The following is a 19,331-nucleotide window of genomic DNA, read 5'->3' as shown; positions in this document are numbered from 1 at the left end:
GGAAACCTCAGTTTTAATTCTGAATGCTTTCAGCCCATTGAGTGAAGCCCACCTGCGTTACTGAGGATAATCTACCTAAAATCACCCGGTGACTCTTTGTAAACACCCAGAGGAAACATGGCAATATTATGTTGATACATAAAACCAATCATCACAAGAAGGTGACACAGAGACACAGATGAAGGGCATTTAGTGCAGGCTGGGATTTCTAATTACATGTTTAATATTTTTGATGTATTTGTTAGCTGCCTCCATCCAGAGTAGCTTTGGCCCTGGGAGTACAAAATACATGCAAGCTTCTGAAGACAGAAAAAGGGGGGGGGTGGGGGTTGGCGCGTGGTAACATTTTATAATGTCCTTAGCTTAGCTTTCCTGAGTTAAGGGGCTATGTGTGCCAAGGGGCTTCCATAATTCACAGTGTAAAGAGCATTTTTTCTGTGCAGGATAACATTCAAGACTAACCAAACCTGTTGGGTCACTTTGACCTGGCTCTGCCTGACTCCTCACCTACATCTCGCAGATGGGAAAACACGTCAGCTCAAACCTTCATTATTTTTCCCACACTGCCATTTTTAGCATGGTGATTTAAAAAAATATATATATATATCATTTGAAAATTGTCATAGGATGATTTTACTAATCCATAGGAAAATATGAGCTATTAAGGAATAGCTCATATTTGGGGAATTTCCCACATCTAAGAAAAGAGCCCAGAAATGTTAGGAATTATAAAAAAGGATCTGGATTCACTGTGGTCTAGAGTCAGGCTGCCGGGTATTGGTGGGACAGCCCATGTATTCTCTTTAAGAGTGAGTCTAAATCTCAAACCCACTGTGGGATACAAATGCTTGTCAAACATGGTTGGCAGTCCCTGGTTATCCTTTCCCGGCTTCATGCAAAAATACCCACAAAGATTGTGACAGTACTACAAGCTAAAGAGAAAATCCTGTGCCAAAATTCAGTGGGGATTTGTATTAACTCCAGTGCCCATCATTTGATTCATTGATCAGACTAGCTGGAGAGAAGTTAAGAAGAAGCCCCAACTCAGTCACTAACTCAGGGCACAGAAGCTACACCATCTAGAAAATCAAATCCCTGTTGCTGGCAGAGCTAGCCAGAATTGAATACTGCCCACCCGGGCAGTATTCCTCAGCCCCTTTCTTTCACTTGCGTGATGGAAACTACAGATTTCAATTTGGGTACAACTGCAGGTTCAGGAGTGAGGGGCACTTTGTACCCCTGGATATACAGTCACCACAAAGAAGTCTTACACATGGATGGAAGGTGGAGGATCCCTAGATTGTAGCAAATGCTGAGAGTGCGTAACACTTGTTCAAAGAATGTTTGGCTGTGGCAGTTAGCTAACCGATTAAGAATTGGAGCAGAAGATGCTCCTGCCTTTGTCCAGCAGGCACTGGAATTAACACAGGTACTTAGGAGGCACCTCATTCCAGATATGGATCTGAAAGGAACCGAACTCCCCTGTGAACAGGGAGGAGGCCCACGGATCTGTGGAAACAGGGTTGTTAAAAGCATGGGTTATGGAGGCAGAAGACCTGGCTCTCCTACTGATCAGCCACAGAGTCCTGGGCAAATTACCTCATCATCCAGAATTTCCGTTTCCTCACACGTAACATGGGAGTGATATCTGTTACAGCATTTGTAGGAAGTAAGCAAGTTAAAGTCTGTGAAGTACTTAGTGCTCTGGTGTGTACAAAGGAGTGTCTAAATAATTACTTTCATTTTTATCAGCCATGAAGAAGGAATAAATTGAGTTAAAGAGAAGGAATGAAAAGGGAGCATCCTGAAATGTGGGAAAAAAAAATAAAAGGAAATTTCAAAAGCAAATTCCCATAGGAGGACAAATCAGCATAACTGACACTACTGAAAACTTTATAGGTCATATGGGTAAATTTGATCATTCAAAAAAAAAAAAAAAAAGAAGGAAAAGAGAAAAAATTAAGGTATGGCAAACAAAAGAAAGAAAAAGGAAAATACAATTTTTGAATTATATGTGGGCTACCCCAAAGAACACAGAAAAATGAAAGAAGCAATAATTAAAATTTTCCTGAACTAACGCAAAGAGCTAAGTTTATTTACTGACAGTTTTTATTAGATCTATGCAAAATTAATGAAAACTACTGGTAATATGACATAGCCCTTAAAATTTTTAAAAGTCACACATACAGATATTGAAAGGGAGCATACAGAAGAATCACTTAACGTTACATTATTCAAGACCTGGAGAAGGCAAGAGAACAAATGGAAAGACTACTACTAAGTTCAGAAAGGTAGCCAATTGCATAATAAATATATAAAGATTAATATAAACCTGTTAAACAGAAAATATAATGGAAAAATGGTCTGTTCACAATAGAAGTACTACTATTACCAATTTAAAAAGCAGTGAAATATAAGTGACCAAATTTACAAAAAACATACAAGACCCTTAAAAAGAGAACTGTAAAATTCCTGAGGAATATAACATAATACTCAAAGATTTTTTTGGTCCCATTCATGTATAGATTTTTCCCTCATACTCCAAAAATTCAAAGTAATACATACCAAAATTTCAATAGGGCTTTTTAGAAACTTGAAAAAATGTTTCTAAAGCTTTTCTTTGAAGAGGTGGGGATAAGCAAGTAGCCAGACAATTCAGAAAGGGGAGGGAAAAAAAAGTTTGGAACGAGTCTCAACAGATACGAAATTTTTTCCCCTAAGTTAGAGTTAGTAAAATACTGGTCCAAGATCAGTGGAACAAAAGAGAGTCTAAAAATGTTTCTCACTTTTGGGGGTGACAAATACAGCTTTTTTTTTTTTTCTTTTAAGGTATTTTTTTTTTTTTTTTTTTTTTGACAGAGATCACAAGTAGGAAGAGAGGCAGACAGAAAGAGAGAGGGGGAAGCAGGCTCCCTGCTGAGCAGAGAGTCCAATACAGGACTCAATTCCAGGACCCTGAGATCATGACCTGGGCCGAAGGCAGTGGCCTAACCCACCAAAGCCACCTAGGCACCCATAAATACAGCTTTTAAGTGGGGAAAAAAGTTACTTACTAAGAGACCCGGCTACCCATTTGGGAAAAAATAATAAGCTAGAATCTTACTTCACATGTAGTATCAATAGACTTTGAGATGGTTCAAAATTTTAAATATAAATAAAATTATATAAAACAAAAACATGGTAGAACATTTTTTTATAATCTTGAGAGGTGAACAGCCCCTTACATCATTAATCAGAAGCCCAAACTATCAAAGAAAGTGGAAAATAGAAAAAAATTTAAAAAAAGATCTGTAGTAACAGATAAAGATTACTAATCTAAAGAAAAAAGAAAAAATTCTTCAAATTAATTAGCAAATGATGAACACCCCACAGGAGACATGGAAATGAGTGGAAAATCATTGCAAGAAAAGATGTATACAGCCAGCAAACTTAGGGAAAGTGGTGTTCACCCTCATTAGTAACTCAAGAAATGGACACTTATGGACTATTGATGGAAGTATACAGTTGCTTCTCTTCTGGGGAGCAGATAGAAGGTGTATTAATTTTAAAATGTGGATCTCCTTTGACCCATTAATTCCACTACAGGTATTTGTCCTAATGAGATGGATGTGTCTGTAGAGGCATATGTCAAGATGGCTTTCACTGCAGCCTAGCTAATCATAGTAAAATATTGGAAATGACCCAGATTTTCATCAATTAAGTGATTAAAAGCTGATGTATTTGTACAGCACAATATGATGTAGCTATTAGAATATCATGTAGATATATAGCTACTAACATGGGAAGATGTTCAGGGCACAGTATTAAAAATATTAAGTTTAAAAAGCAGATACAAAATATGTATAATTACAGTTCTATTTCATTGTGCATGAATATGGATTTACCTATGCATTTCAAGAGATGCCTGTTAAATACTTTTCAGAAGGGCTTGATTTAGTAGTAGAATTACAAAGATTTCCCCCTGACACTTTTTTTCAACATTTTCAAATATTTTTTAGCAGAAGTTATTTCTAGGAAATCAGCAAAATTTTATTTTAAAGAAATGCTTCCTTAGGGCGCCTGGGTGGCTCAATGAGTTAAAGCCTCTGCCTTCAGCTCAGGTCATGATCCCAGGGTCCTGGGATCAAGCCCCACATAGGGCTCTCTGCTCAGCAGGGAGCCTGCTTCCTCTTCTCTCTCTGCCTGCCTCTCCGCCTACTTGTGATCTCTGTCAAATAAATAAAATCTTAAAAAAAAAAAAGTGCTTCCTTAAATAGTAAATATTAGGAACTAAAGAACTTAATATCACAAATCAAAATAAATGACTTACTAAGTTTCAGAGCACATATATATGTGTGTGTGAGTGTGTGTGTGTGTGTGTGTGTAGAATCTTCTGCAATTGTATGCCTGCATATTCAGAATTCATTTTTATCTGGGTTGATAATTTATGGTTTATTCTTATGACATGCTCTGTAAAAAATGTCAGTGTATGTGTTAAATTTATACTAAATGTATCATAACTATTTACTTTATTCTTGTTTTTGAAATAATAAATTGTCCTCAGAAAATGCTTCATTTTGTTTTAAAAAGATATTCAGATGATGAGAACTGTCTGATCTTGGGAGAACTCTGGGTGTACATTTCTAGCAATGAACTCCCAGATTTAACTTATGGTTAATAAAAAAACCAAGATGAACTTGGGCTTATCAATTTGTCTTGGATGTTTATTTTGATTGCAGCATCACATTTGAAATCCAACTGTAAGCATCACTTGTAATCAAAGCACTGTTAGTAGGTGTGACAAACGCATTTTAACAAAACTGCACCCATGTATTATTTGGTGAAATATTATTTTGCTTAAGAATTAACACTGTAATTCTGTTTCACAGCTTATTCATGTAATTTGGGTTTTTACATGTCTTGCAGTTTCTTTTATCCTAAAGTAGGTTTGAGTTTATTAGCTGGTTTCACATAGTCTTGTTTATAGACCTATCACTATAGCTTCTAAGTGCTTCTCAGATTATGTTCCTTTTTTATGTCTATCAAACTACATTTCCACATAAATGAAAACTCTTAAGTTGCTAGAATTCTTTGCCTCCATCTTCAGCCTGCTGGTTAACTAAATGAGGAGCACTGTTTTCCAGTTTTGTTCCATTCAGTGGTAGGCAATTTATCTGGAATTCTTATTTCACAATGAAGAAAACACTAAGCTATTTATACTTACAAATTTATTTGTATCCTTTTTGTCTTCATCTATTTCATTGGAAGTGATGACCATCCTGCTTATTAAGCATTAACTTCTCTATCTTTCCTCTGGATCGCTTTGTTTTGGCCTCTTCATGAACTTCCCTCTAATAATTATTCCCCGAATCCCGCAGCTTCATCATCTCCCTACACATAAAAACACCTTAAATCGTTTTCTAGCCTGACTTCTAGAACAACATTCTCCTGATACCCCTGCTCCCTTCTCAGTTTCCTATGTAAACATGTCTTCTTCCACTCGCCTTTTAAATGTTGACATGCTTTACTTTGGGACTTTTTTTCTCTGTACATTATTCTTGACTGAAATGAGAGCTCAGGCATCACTATCTCCTTTGTACACTCAAGCCTGTATCTCCAACCTGTTCTAAGGCCCACATACAGACCATCCACTAGACAGTGCTTGGATGTTCCACAAACTTCTCAGAATCAGTATGCCCAGAATTGAATTCTTCCCTAGCTCAGTGAAAGACAACAGCTTGCACCTGGCTACCCAAGTCCAGGAGGCATTTTTGATTCTTCCCTCTCCCTTATCCCTGTTAACTGCATCCTGTCGGCCATTGGCCATTGACTTGAGTGGCGTCTAGTCTTTGTACCTACAGAACCTGACTCGGTGTCAGTGCTTGGGCCTCAGCCCTCATTGCTTCCTGCCTGGCTCTCCTTCATGGCCCTCTCACTGGCTGCCCGCCCTTTCTTCTTGCCCTACTTTGAATCCAACTGGCCACAGAGTACCAGAGTGATCTTTGTGAAATGTCTGATTAAAACCCCTTAATGTGTGGGATTACGTGGAGGACAGAATTGGTTGTAGCTATTCCAGCTGATAGAGGAACTAGCTGGAGGCGAGTGGGGTGAGCCTTTCCCACCAGGTCGGGGGCATATCTGCCAAGAGCAGGGAGCTCACAGCTAAGCCTCTAGGGCCTTGCCAGTCTCAAAGACGTGAAGGCAGTATTTAGAATTTCAGGCCGCACTAAATGTGATAACCTCACAGAGAAAAATCTTCCTTGACCACCCTTAATCAGAGTTTAGTCCCCTTCCTCTCTGCCCCTAGAATAAATCTGAACATTTGCCACCCTGCCTAGGGTATTAAATTCTTTGTAAAAGAAGATGGGTATACACACACACACAAACACACACATACACACACACACACACACCACGCAAACAGAGAAACAAAAAAGGCACAACTTACACTATTGCAATTTACTGTTTATTTGCCTGCTTTCCTGACTGGAGTGGTGTGTGTTCCTTGAGTGAAGGGACTCGGTCTTTCATTTCCTAAACCTGTCTCTATGCCTCACTGATGGAGGGAACTTAGCAAACATTTATTGAATAAGTTAATAAATATATATTATGCACTGATTTGTAGAATGAACCTTAACTTCTGCATGAAAATGTATTTAGAATACATTTTAAAAAATTTTTTTAAAGATTTTATTTATTTATTTTATTTATTTGACAGAGATCACAAGTAGGCAGAGAGGCAGGCAGAGAGAGAAAGGGGAAAGCAGGTTCCCCGCCAAGCAGGTTCCCCGCCATGTGGGGCTGGATCATGACCTGAGCCAAAAGCAGAGGCTTAACCCACTGAGCCACCCAGGTGCCCCTAGAATACATTTTTAAAGTAAAAATTCCAAACACTGTGGTTTTACCAAGGAATGGGGGATTTGCAACCTAGCTCTGTGCCTGTTTTTGCTAGAGGCCTGTCAGAGGCTGCCCGGAGGACCGGGGTGTGCAGAAGAAAAGCATCAGCCACAGAACCAGGAAAGAGCCATAGTCTAGGTAGCTCTGGGTCCCCCTGAAATTCTTGAGGAAGAGTGTTCAGGGAGATGGATACCTTAGGCCAGACATCGGACTCACTGAAATAGTAGAATTTGTGTTATTACTATTAGTGTGACCTCATTTGCTTTACTCCAGGCCCCCGGAATGGTGAGGACGGGGGAAATTTAAATTAACACGCCTTTCTAACGTGATCAAGAGAGTCAGAAATCAGCTTCGGAGCAGAGGTTGTTTAAAGTCCTTTTTTAAAAATATGGATCCTACCTGCTCTTTGACTGCATTCAGCCCTTCCACTTATTTGACCCCTCGTTGCTCTTCAGTCCATTAGCCTGAACCGGCCTGAACCAGCCCTCTCACGTTGCACCAGGCGGCCCCTGGAATATGATCAACTAGTGGGAACCACCATCGTTGTACAGAATCACTCAGCAAAACCTAACCCGACATCAAACCTGGAATCAACCTCCAGTTCCCAACCTTACGGGATCATTTCACTTCATCTGCCCAAGCTCTAGCCAGCCAAATACAGCATGTGCTGCCGAGCCTTCTCCTCTCATTTGCCCTTCAAACCCAGAACTTTCTGCGTGTACTCCTTCATGCCATTTATACCCCATTTATTATCCTTTCTCCAAATACACTTAGAGATTAAGCATATGAGTAATTACAAGGTGATCTTCATATAGCCCCATGTGAAGTATTTGGAAGATGAGCAAGGCACTTTTCCCTCTGGACGGTAGGTAGCATGTGGGAGCAGCTGTGAATCAGGTGTCACTCAAACCACGAATGAAAGCAAATGGCTATAAACCACATGTGGGAAGAAATGTGAAATGGCTGAAGCTTAGAATGGTAAGCAGTTGCTAACCCGGAAGAGTGAATATTTTCATCTTGTGATTGAATGTCTTTGCTTAAGTAGAATTTACGCTTCTTGAGGTGAGGAATTAAAACCCAACACAGTGCTATAAAGGACAGGCAGTCAAGTGTTTGAGGAGTGAAGGATTATAATGGTGGGTTAGGTTTTCCTGCCTGTAAACTCTGCTATATCAAGTTCTATTTATAGCGCCACTTATATTTAGATGAATATATATTTTTAAACTTTTTCATTTTTTTCCATAAAGACAACTTTTTTTTTTCTTTACATAGCTATTTTTGATATGCCCTATCTGGAATAAGAGAAAACAAGGACTCGGAAAGCAGAGTATCCCTTTCATTACCATTTCTTTTTATTTTGCATAACCTTTTTAAACTAGATTCAGATAACTGCCTGTCTCTACTATCAAAGGAGTGGAGTGCTGTACCTTACAACAGGCAAAAAAGGCTTTTAGAAAATAAAATATTTTAAATTGATCCATTATAATTTTTCAATTTACTTGAGTACATTGGAAAGTGGGAAAAAAGACAGGAGGAGAGGAAAATGGTACTTCAAATAACCCGACCGGAAGAGCCTTAGTTAGGTTTAGTGTACTATTTATATATTTTCTCCAGACGGGTACAAAGGAGGTTCAAGGGCTCTGTGTGCATGCTTTTCCATACCACACACACACACACACACAATTATATTTAATTCATATTATTTATAATATATAACATTTATATATTATCTATGTAATATATAAATAATTCACATTATTTATATTTATATATATATTACGTATATATATGTAAGTATTTAACTGTCAGTAATCCTGGCTAGTGTTTATATATATATACATATATATATATATATATATATATATATATATACACATACACACACATATTACTTAAATTTTTTCTCCAGACAGTTGTACAAAGGAGGTCAAGTGCTCTGTGTGCCTGCTTTCCCATACCTTGAAATATATGTATGTGTGTGTATATTTAACTCCCAATATTCCTGACAAGTGTTTATCTAAACTCTTTGAAGCATATAAAGTCCCAGTTATGCAATATAACCTGGGGCACTGCAAACAAGGTGGAAGCCCGTCTTCCAGAAATAATACTTGTTTATCAAGCATTATTAAAAAACAATGCTGTATTCCAAGTATTATAAACACATACACACAATGTATATTATGTATATATATTTAATTTGAAGTTTAAACTGTATCGCAGAAAAACCACAGAGATATGTAAATATATTGATAAATTAACTGTAAATTGCAGATTTAGCATTTGGATCAGGTACGAAAAAATTGGCTTTATATACTGTCAGAGCTCAGCTCTGGGTACCTGCCATCTTGCTTCAAAGATAATCTCACTTTGGATGGTTAAGAGGAAAAAAACATGGAATTTTAAAGAAAATAAAAGTAAAACGAATCAAAACAATTTGTTTTTTTTTATTATTTTATTTGAATGGAGCAAGCATCTGAACTTCTAAACCTTAATTAATTTTAGCTTGAAAGCCTTTAATAGCCTAATTCTTAAACTTATATTCTAAATATAGAAAGTACATAACACAGGTAAGTATTAATTTTTAAATGTCAATTCAACTTAGTAGGCAAAAAGCAATTGATGTGCTTCAGTAATAACTTCCACTTGTTTTTAACTTGTTTTATTAAAGCTTGCAATTCTATTTAATTGGCATGTAATTTAATTGCCACATAAGTTATTTAATTATATGCTATAAATGGAAAATGTTGTTTATAGGCAATCACATCTCTTTTGTTAGAATCTGGAATACTAGATCTCCCTCAATCTTGTGTTTATATTATTCCTTCATGCTAATTATTTGCATTGCATGATTGAGTTATATCACATATTAAATTGATTTTGCTATTGTTTATAATGGGATGTGTATGTGTGTGTTTGTATTTTTTATTCTATTTCAGTAATTCAGAGAACCAAAATTTAACCTACTTTATTAATGAAAACAAAGGCCCAGAAGTTTCCTTCTTTATGGAAAGTACAATGTCAAGCTATCCATCCCACTCAGTACACCCTACCCTCTACTCTTGCCCAGTTCTAACACATTACTTTGAAGGTTTACCCTAGGTGTTACTTCTCTTTGGAAGGCTGTTCTGACCCCATTAATAGGTTAGATGGTTTTTCTCTGAGTTCCTTTAGCAGAATAACTAATACAGAGTTAGACAGACCTAGACCTGGTCTAGTGTGACAACCTTGGGCTTTCATAAGCTTCCAGTTTCATGGTTCTAAATCAGAGATAATAGTTACCTTACTAGTTGCTCTAAAAAATATAATAGATGCATCTTCCTATGCCTTTGCATAATGTTGGCACATAAAAAGCCTACAAGAAACTTAGCTCTCTTCCATTAAGTACTTGGTAAATATTTGTTGAATGAACGGGTGGATTACAGTTATCTGGTTTTTTCCCCCAGCTTTATTGAAATATAGCCGACAATAATTATCAGCTAACTTACTGACTTCCACTGTTCTGTTTATCCAGGGACCCAAGGTTGGTCTTTTTTCTCATGCGAGGTAGAGAACAGCACCTGCCACATAGTACATGGTTGGTAAATTGATTGAAAGTCTCCAGCTTGCCCATCTGACTAAAAACCCAATAAATACTTTCAATAAACATCATTCATTTAATATATTTGTTAAGCACCTACTCAGAACCAGGCACCGTTCCGCTCCCTGGCTATCCATCAGTGACAGCCTGTGGTTTCATAGCATTTGGATGTTAGTGGAGAGAGGCAGTGATAAACAGGTTAAGTACATGGGCTGTTGAGTGATGATAAGAGCTATACAGACAACTAATGCAGAGTAAAGGGCAAGAGAATGTCGAGTGCAGGTGCTATTTTATATAGTGTGGTCACGGAAACCTTCGTAGAAAGGAGGGACCTAAAGGAAATGAGGGAGTCAGTGGTGCAGATAGATATCTGGACACAGAGCTTTCCGGACAGAGGGAGTCGTAGATGCAAAAGCCTTGAGGAAGGAACGACCATCCTTGGTGTGTTTCCGGAAGACCGAGGTGTTCTGATGGGTTGGGATGAGGGAGTACGAGGGTAACAGAGGTTAACTCCAGAAGGTAACAGGGAGCCTTGCAGACCAGTGGAAATGTTTAGATTAAATCTGAGTTAAATGGGGAAAAAAGTATCCATTAGCATTTGGATACCGAAGGAAAAGCGCTCTGCTACCCAAAGCAGAGAGTGGTTTATACAGGGAGTAAGTGCACGGCCTTGTCTGACAGTGGATACCACGTATTCCTTAGATTTATTCTGACAGCAGGGGAAATCCTGGCCTCTTCTGCATTTTATTTAATTTCAATTTATAATTATAGCCGTTCATCTAAAAATTTCAAACCTTCCTTTGAAAGCACATTATGGTGATCCAGATTTCCCAAGGCCCTGGGTGTGTTTTTTATGGGAGTATTTAAGCACTGTTGATACAAATTGGTGTCTCTGGGCCCTTGTTTCCAAATTGCATTCATTAAATGTTTTCAGGTGCGATCAATATTTTTTGAAAGTCTCCAAATTTAGTTTGTAAAATTGCATGCTTGGATGGTGGAGCAATTATCCTCTCATATGTTGAGAAATATTTTAACTCTTTCCTAAGACCACATACAAAGAGAAAGAAGACATCTACATTGAAAGACGGGGCTTTCTCTCTTTGTTCAAGGAAAAGAAATATTCCTTTTATTTTGAGCCATATAAACATAAAACATAATCCTTCTGTTTTTTCAGGGTCCACATTTAAATGTGCTCTCATACTGGCTGATGATACCCTTTCATAAAACACTTTGTATGACACCCACCCACATTCCCTGCCCAGTTCAGGTTCTCTTCCATATTCACAGCTTCCTACTTGACCAAACTTTAACGAGTCTTCCTCCCTCCCTCCACTCTGGAGCCAGGCTGATTTTTCTAGTGGAAAACTCTGATCCTGTCACCGTCATGCTTACATCTTCCAGTGGGTCCCTGCAGCCTGGATCACGGAACCCACACTTCTAAGCTTCCAAAGCCCTTGTGGGTTGGGGCCCTGTGTGGTCTCCAGCCACAGCTCTCTCCACGCTCTGTCTTCTCTAGGTGCCTGAAATAACTTCTGGTCAGTAAACACACACTCTCAGCCTCAGAGCCTTGCACACATGCTGTTCCCTTCCTTTCCCGTGTGCGCCACTTTCCCCGCTGCATCATGCCCACTTCCTACCTTGCTGCTCATAAAAAACTGCTCATCCTTCAAGACTTCAGCATCCCCGCCTCTGGGAGGCTGTCCTTGATCCACGAGGATGGGTTGGCTCCGTGCCCCAACCCCACCAGCATCTTAGATGAGTACCCAGCCTAACTCTAGGTGCTGACATCTCCATAGATGGGTGTGAAGATAAAGAGATTTCTTTCCCAGGAGGTGGTTAGACTGGTAAATGGAAGAATCAGACCTTCCCTTGTCAGTAGCCCCGGGACCTGTGGCGGAGCCTGGGGCAACACCAGGTACTCTCTCGAAAGATGGGTTTGTTGGAATAAAAGCTATCTGGAGGACCCTTATCTGAATTCGTTTTTTTGCTGCTGTTGACGAAATGCAGTTTGTTTCTCGCCAGAAGGTGTCACACTAACTCTACGTTTTCAGCACCGTTTTTGGCTTTCCAGCTTTGCTCTAACATATTAATTGGGTTGTTATGGGAAGGAGATGATAATTTAGGCACTGTTTACAGAATAAAACTGATTTAACCTTCAGTTTTTCTGTGAACATTTTTTTTTTCTAAACCCGGCGTTCCAACTGAAATTGCCAAAGTAAAAAGGAAGACTTCAAATTTAAAAAATGATTAGAGTGAAATAAAAATTCAAGATAGCGCATCAAGTGAAGAACACAGGAAAAATGCGAAGCACAAAATCAACACCTCAGAATGGTAATGGCCCAGTAATAGCTACAGCTACACAACTGTTTCTTTCCATCCCAAGTAAAACGCAAAGGGTGTTTGGTATTTGAGCAGAAGTGCTGAAAGGAAAAACAAGGCCCAGAATGAAATGTGCCTTGTTTGTAGGCTTTCTTTAACTTGGAAGAACTCAAGATCCTGAGTAACGAACTCTTAATCATGTATCCATGAACATTATGCGTGCAACAATTTTACATATGGAACCGGAGGAGACAGAGAATCAAACAGGAAAGGAAACGTGAGGAGATGATAAATACTCCTGGAAGGTATGAAGACATGAGTGAAGGGAGGGTTTTTTTTTTTTTAAGAAAAATAAGATAGAAAGTGTCCCGGACCCCATCACCGAATACTTGTAGCTCAGAACAATAAAGGAGGCAGAGAGTCCTTGGAGTCAGAAGGTCCGGGTTATGGACTCGAAAATGTACTAGCTGTGTGACCGAGGGCCACATAGATCTGACCTCTCAGGCCATCTGTGTTTCCAAACGTAAAATAAAGCTTATCTCCAGTGTTGGGAGCATCCAATAAGATAACCCACGAGAACACGATTCGTGTTCTTTAAAATGCTACATTAACATAAAGCAGTCTTACAGGAGAAAAGTGAAGGTACGTGTATTGAGCATGTTTCCCTGTGACAGGTGAGTGCTGGGCACTTCACTTACACATGCCTTCCATTTCTTCCAGCGGGGCAAGACTCTCTCCCAGTCAATGACCTGCAGCCACAGCCCCCGCCTGCCTGGTCCCCTTTCTTTCTTGGCCCTGTCACCGTGGTCCAATAAATATACAGTGACCATGGATATTGTTACCTGTCCCGAATCATTGAAGGATCTTCACAGGGGGTGCGCTTTTTTAGAACTAGTGACTTGTGGCAGTGCTGAGTTAGAATTAGTGCTTCTAAGAAATCTCTGCCTATGTTTGCCAACAAATGCCTGGTGGGAAGCTTTCTTTTGAAATAAAAAGACATAAAAGAATTTGCCGAAAGATCAAGAAAACATATGCCTTTTAGATCTTATCGGGTGACTAGATGAGACTGTTTTTCCTGAAAAGGTTTCTTCTATTACAGGGTAAAACCAATTTTGGAAGATAACACTTTGATACAGCAGGAATAACCTTGCCTTAGACATGCTCTTAATAAATGTTTACCAAATAAATTAAGATTAGTCCCTATAACCTGACAATATTAGCAATCTATAGTTCTAAGGTTATTTGTTTCAATACATGAACAGAATTGTAACCTGTTTAGTACTTTGTGATTTTCATTCCAGAAATAATTGGATTTGGACAGGCAAAATGGGTTTTCTTGCATGTACATATTTTTGGATGCATTGGAGTCAAGAGGGTTATTATTCTAATGAACATCGTGTGGCCTGGGTAAAGAAGAAGTAGCAAAAATAAAATAAAATAAAACAAAATAAAATAGTGAAAGAATAAGGAAATTCCAAGATTTTACTCAGCTTAAGGTGTAGAAAGTGAATCCTATAGCAGTATGTGTCCTCAATTTGATCCTTTCATTTGTCCTTAGCCTTTATATAGGTTATATTTGAGGTGTTTGCTGCTAAAAGAAACTGAATAATGCAAGAAATTAAACTTTCATCCTAAAAAATTTGTAGAAGTTTGGAACAGTATCACACAAACACTGTTGGACTATTAGCAATCTATGCAATGGCTTATAACTCCCATAGATTTTCCTGTGCAATTCTGCAAATTTCATTATTTCCGTGACTGTTGAACTGAAACTATTGCCAGTTATAAAAAGGCAGGGCAAATATTATGTCAATTACTGATTAGTAGCTCTACTCCTTGACAAGTTTACCAGTGTTGCTATTTGATGTTTTCTGCAGAGTGGAATTAATGTTCTTCCAGGAGGCAATGGTAATGAACTAAATTTCACATGCACAGAGGAGACTGGACAGCAGGGCTGTCTTGCACTTTGGTCTTTATCTGTAATCAGGTGCTTTATCTCCAAGAATCCTGTCTGTCAAGTTCCCCCAAATAAGCTGGATTTATTAACACAGGTTGTTACTTCTCGTTCTGATAATGAGCTGCACTACTAGTGGTTGCTCAAAAAACCACAGAAAAGCAGAGCAGAGGACCTGTCATTAGATACCGGACTACATAGGCAGTGGGAATCGGATATGGCTTTTAACTCCATGCCATTGATGGTAATTTTTGGTTGCTTGCCTGATTTGCCTGGGGCAACTAAAAACATCACCTTCACTTTATTCAGGCTAATTGTCAGCCTGTACAGTGGGGCCAAATTTGAGAAATGATTGACAGCAGGGTATATGTCCTCAGGTAGAGAGATGACCTTCCAGTTCATAGTCATTACCACTCAGGCACTCAGGGCTGGCCTGCCCCCAAAGACATTAGTGGAGGCCGGCCATCTGATGAGACTAGAAAGCTCTGGGAGGAGCAGCAACCCTTCCCCAAGCAGTTGTTCACCATTCTCGTTGCATCATTGACCATCCCTGTGCGGGAAAAGCTGCACGGCTTAGGGCCTATCGGTGACCTTGTCTGACACCCATTTGTGTGTGGGGAGGGCGTTGGTTCGGGCTGGATGTCATCTGGCCTGATTTGGCCAGCCATTTCATCATGTCCTTCTCCCCGTTGATGGATTTTTCTGCATAGCACAGTGTGTCAAGCATTAGCTAAGTAAGTAGAAAACAGTGTGTAAACTCTGATGTTGCTTCTCACATTTCTCCTCTAAGAGAATCGTGAAGGCTGCCTGTCTATGACTTGTCTGTAATTTTAGGAAACACACATGATGATAAAATACGCTGCTATATATTACATCCTATATATCACAAACTATAGATTATAATCCATCACCTTTGCAATCCAACCACATCTCAAACTCTGCTCTTTGTCCATGTGTTCTTTTTAAGCACATTTCCCACACAGTGAAACAATCGTTCTGTGTCTGTCACTTTCTTCGGGGCTTCTTGTGCTCTGTTGTTTAACCAAACTCATATCAGAACTAAAATCTCTATGAACAAGCTGTCAACAAGAGTTTCCCCCCAGTTTGAGGGGAAAAAAATCAGAGGCATGAAAGCATTCATGAGGGTCTTCTTGTGGTCTTTCCATCTCTGTCTTTGATGAACTTCTAAGATCTCTGCTCATCTCTAAGAATGCCTCTCTTTCTTTAAAAGTGATTTTCCTCTTTGGCTTTGAGAAGTTTTGTTTACCCTTTGGGAAAAATCTTCTCCCTCCTACAGGTGCTGGAGTTGCCTGAGGATCCAGTGGCCTTCCCAGTTCTGTGACAATGCCCAGAAAGGGATACCCAGGAACTCTGGCAGGACAGGGGGCAGCCTCTTCTCCTTCAGACCCTGCTGAGCAACCTCTTGTGGGGGCAGAAACCTTCATCCAGTCTCCCTTAGATGTTCCCACCAGTATAGTTGTCTCTACTTTCTTTATCTTCAGTTGCCCAGTAGATAGCTGCTGGCTCACGTGGGGACATAAATGCATGCACGGGTTTCCCACTGCCTTCCTGTGAAGGATCAGCCTTCCTGCAGTCAGAAACAGTGGGCAGATTTCTAACCACAGATAATTTTGATATGACAATTCTAGAAAGCATTTCTAGAAGGCAACGAGAAGATGAGCCTGTGAGCTGCTGCCTTGTGAGACTGGACTATTGGACTATTAGACTCGCCATGCAGTCTCATCTGCATGGGCCTGTCACTCCCTAGCGTCTTACATTTTTCTTTCTCCTTTTAAGTTTTTGACTCCTGATTTAAAACCATAAGGTTGAATGAAGCATTCTAGATTGAACAGCTCTCTCACAGTGGAGTTGGCAGAACTCATTAATACACAGAGCAGTGTTAGGTTTTTAATTTTTATTCTCACTCCCTTTTTATTTATTTTGATTTTTTTAAGATTTTATTTATTTATTTGAGAGAGAGAGAGAGAGAGAGAGAGAGAGCGAGCATGAGAAGGAGGAGAGGCAGAGGAAGAAGCAGACTCCCCGCTAAGCAGGTAGCCCGATGTGGGGCTCCATCCCAGAACCCTGGGATCATCACCTGAGCTGAAGGCAGATGCTTAACCGACTGAGCCCCCCAGGTACCCTTCAAACTCCTTTTAAAATTGGATCATGAAGGAATAAAAAATAAAATAGGTTCTTTACTGTACCATATACTCTGTGGGGCTATTTGCTTAGCTACACAAGACCTGATAAGAGCTTTGAAATTTTCACATGTAAAGGTTGGATCAAGCACCTTATAAAAGGCCTCAGCCTCCTTTAGAGGGAAGGTAAAGAGGTTTCCTTCTTCCAGGGCTGGTGGAGGTTCATATCAAATTGTCACAGTCTCTATCCTAGAAGAAGCCTTGTAATCCATTTAGCTCAGTATAACTCTTTATGAAGATCTCTAAAACATTTGATTCCCCTTTTGATCATTTATCAGGATAAGGAACTGTCTACCATCAGACATTACCCATTCTATTTTTGGACACATTCCCCAAATATGGGTGGGTGATATGGATGTAAAGTATGCCCTTTCTCATAGGGTTGTTGCCATAGGGTCTCTAATTGTTGCTTGTTTCTGGAAAGTTCTTTCTTTTACTGAGCCAAAAATCATCTTACAATTTCTCCTAATTATCTACCATGAAACTTCTCAGTCTCTTCTCTCTTCTGCCTCAAACCCTTTAAACATTTGACGGTGCTGATACTCTTCATATTTGTATTATGCTTAATTTAGTTATTTCAATGGTTTCTTCTATAAAATGTCTTCCAGTGTATTCCCTGTTTTAAGAAAGTTATACTTGAAAATTGCAATTTTATTTTATTTTTTTACCTTCTGCAAATATGTTATTTCTCTTTTTTTTAAATGTTTCAAGTTTTTATTTAAATTCTAGTTAGTTAACATCTAGTGTCATACTATTAATTTCAGGAGTAGAATTTAGGGATTCATCACTTACATGCACCATACAACACCTGATGCTCATCACAAGTGCTCTCCTTACTACCCTGTCACCCATTTAGCCCAACCCCCATGCCCATCGCCCCTCCAGCGACCCTCAGTTTGTTCTCTCTAGTTAAAAGTCTCTCTTATGGTTTGCCTCCCTTTCTTGTTCTTTTCTTTCCCCTGTGTTCATCTGTTTTGTTTCTTAAGTTACACATATGAGTGAAATCATGTGGTATGTATTTCTGTGACTGACTTCTTTCACTCAGCATAATACTTTCTACCTCCAACCACGTCGTTGCAAATGGCAAGATTTTATTCTTCTTGATGGTCAAGTAAAATTCTATTGTGTGTGTGTGTGTGTGTGTGTGTATACCACCTTCTCTATCCATTCATCGGTTGAGGGACACTTGGGCTCTTTTCATAATTTGGGTATTGTTGATAATGCTGCTGTAAACATCAGGGTGCATGTGCCCCTTTGAATCAGTAGTTTTGTATCTTTTGGATAAATTCCTAGTAGTGCAATTGCTGGCTTGTAGGGTAGCTTTATTTTCAGCTTTTTGAGGAACCTCTGGAAAACCTACTATTTTCCCGAGTGGCTCCACTAGTGTGCCTTCCCACCAGAAGTGGAAGAGTGTTCCCCTTTTTCCACAACCTTACCAACACCCGTTGTTTCCTGATAATTGCATTTTAAAAAAAGATTTTATTTATTTATTTGACAGAGAGACACAGTGAGAGAGGAACACAAGCAAGGGGAATGGGAGAGGGAGAAGCAGGCTCCCTGCTGAGCTGGGAGCCCGATGTGGAGCTCCATCCCAGGACCCTGGGGTCATAACCTGAGCCAAAGGCTGCTGCTTAACGACTGAGCCACCCAGGTGCCCCAATAATTGCATTTTTAAATGTAACTCTCTTATTTTGAAACGTTGATTATAATGTCCGGGAGTAAGTGAAACAGACTTTTTCTATCTTAGTTTCAACAGAGGTGCCATAGGCAGAGACTAAAACAGTAGGTGTCAGTAGGGCTCTCAAGTTACACAACTGCAGGGGGCACCATTCACATCATGGTCTACATGAGCAGCATGGCCTGCAGTCTTGCATGATCCTGTGCGACTCTGCATGACAGTTCTTCACGCTTCCCAGAGAGAAGTGTTGGACACATACATATGTGTTAGCCCGTCACTTACTACCAGGGTGTGGGAAGGAAAAGTCATTGCAAGAAGGAAGAAGCCGGTGCTGAGGATTTCACTGATAAGTGTGTTGATTTCTCCCTGTTCCCACACCCACCTGTCATGGGTAAGAGGGAATGCTTTCCCCTTACCTTAAACCAGAGGAGAAAGGCTTCTAGAGGACACCTTAGAGAGCTTTGACCTCACTTCTGAATTTGGAAAAATGCAGTGAACAATATCTAAACTTGAGTTACGACTCATGGAAACTCAGTGTTCCAGATGTGATCCTATCAAAGCAAAATATAGAAGAACTTGCACATCAGAGAATGTAAACCAGTATCACATTGATCTTTTTAGTTTGGAGATCACATTGATCTCGAAATTGCCTTATATTGAATTTCCAAGCAACCATCCAGGTATTTTTTCATCCAGACTGTAATTCAGTTAGATATCTTGATATTT

At 39.4% G+C, this 19,331-nt stretch overlaps 1 protein-coding gene across 1 annotated transcript in view; it reads left to right on the top strand.

Moving 5' to 3' along the window:
* The first annotated feature begins 10,722 nt into the window (after window positions 1-10,722).
* Window positions 10,723-19,331, top strand: part of ERICH3 (glutamate rich 3) — a 113,215-nt gene continuing 104,606 nt past the window's right edge. The window contains exon 1 of the mRNA XM_059377093.1: window positions 10,723-10,949. Coding sequence (XP_059233076.1) covers window positions 10,723-10,949 — 227 coding nt within the window. The remainder of the gene's footprint in view (window positions 10,950-19,331) is intronic.

This window comes from Mustela nigripes, chromosome 14 (assembly GCF_022355385.1).
Source record: "Mustela nigripes isolate SB6536 chromosome 14, MUSNIG.SB6536, whole genome shotgun sequence".
Taxonomy (NCBI): domain Eukaryota; kingdom Metazoa; phylum Chordata; class Mammalia; order Carnivora; family Mustelidae; genus Mustela; species Mustela nigripes.
The sequence above is the reverse complement of the archived record's forward strand: the minus strand, read 5'-3'. Positions and strand labels throughout refer to the sequence as shown.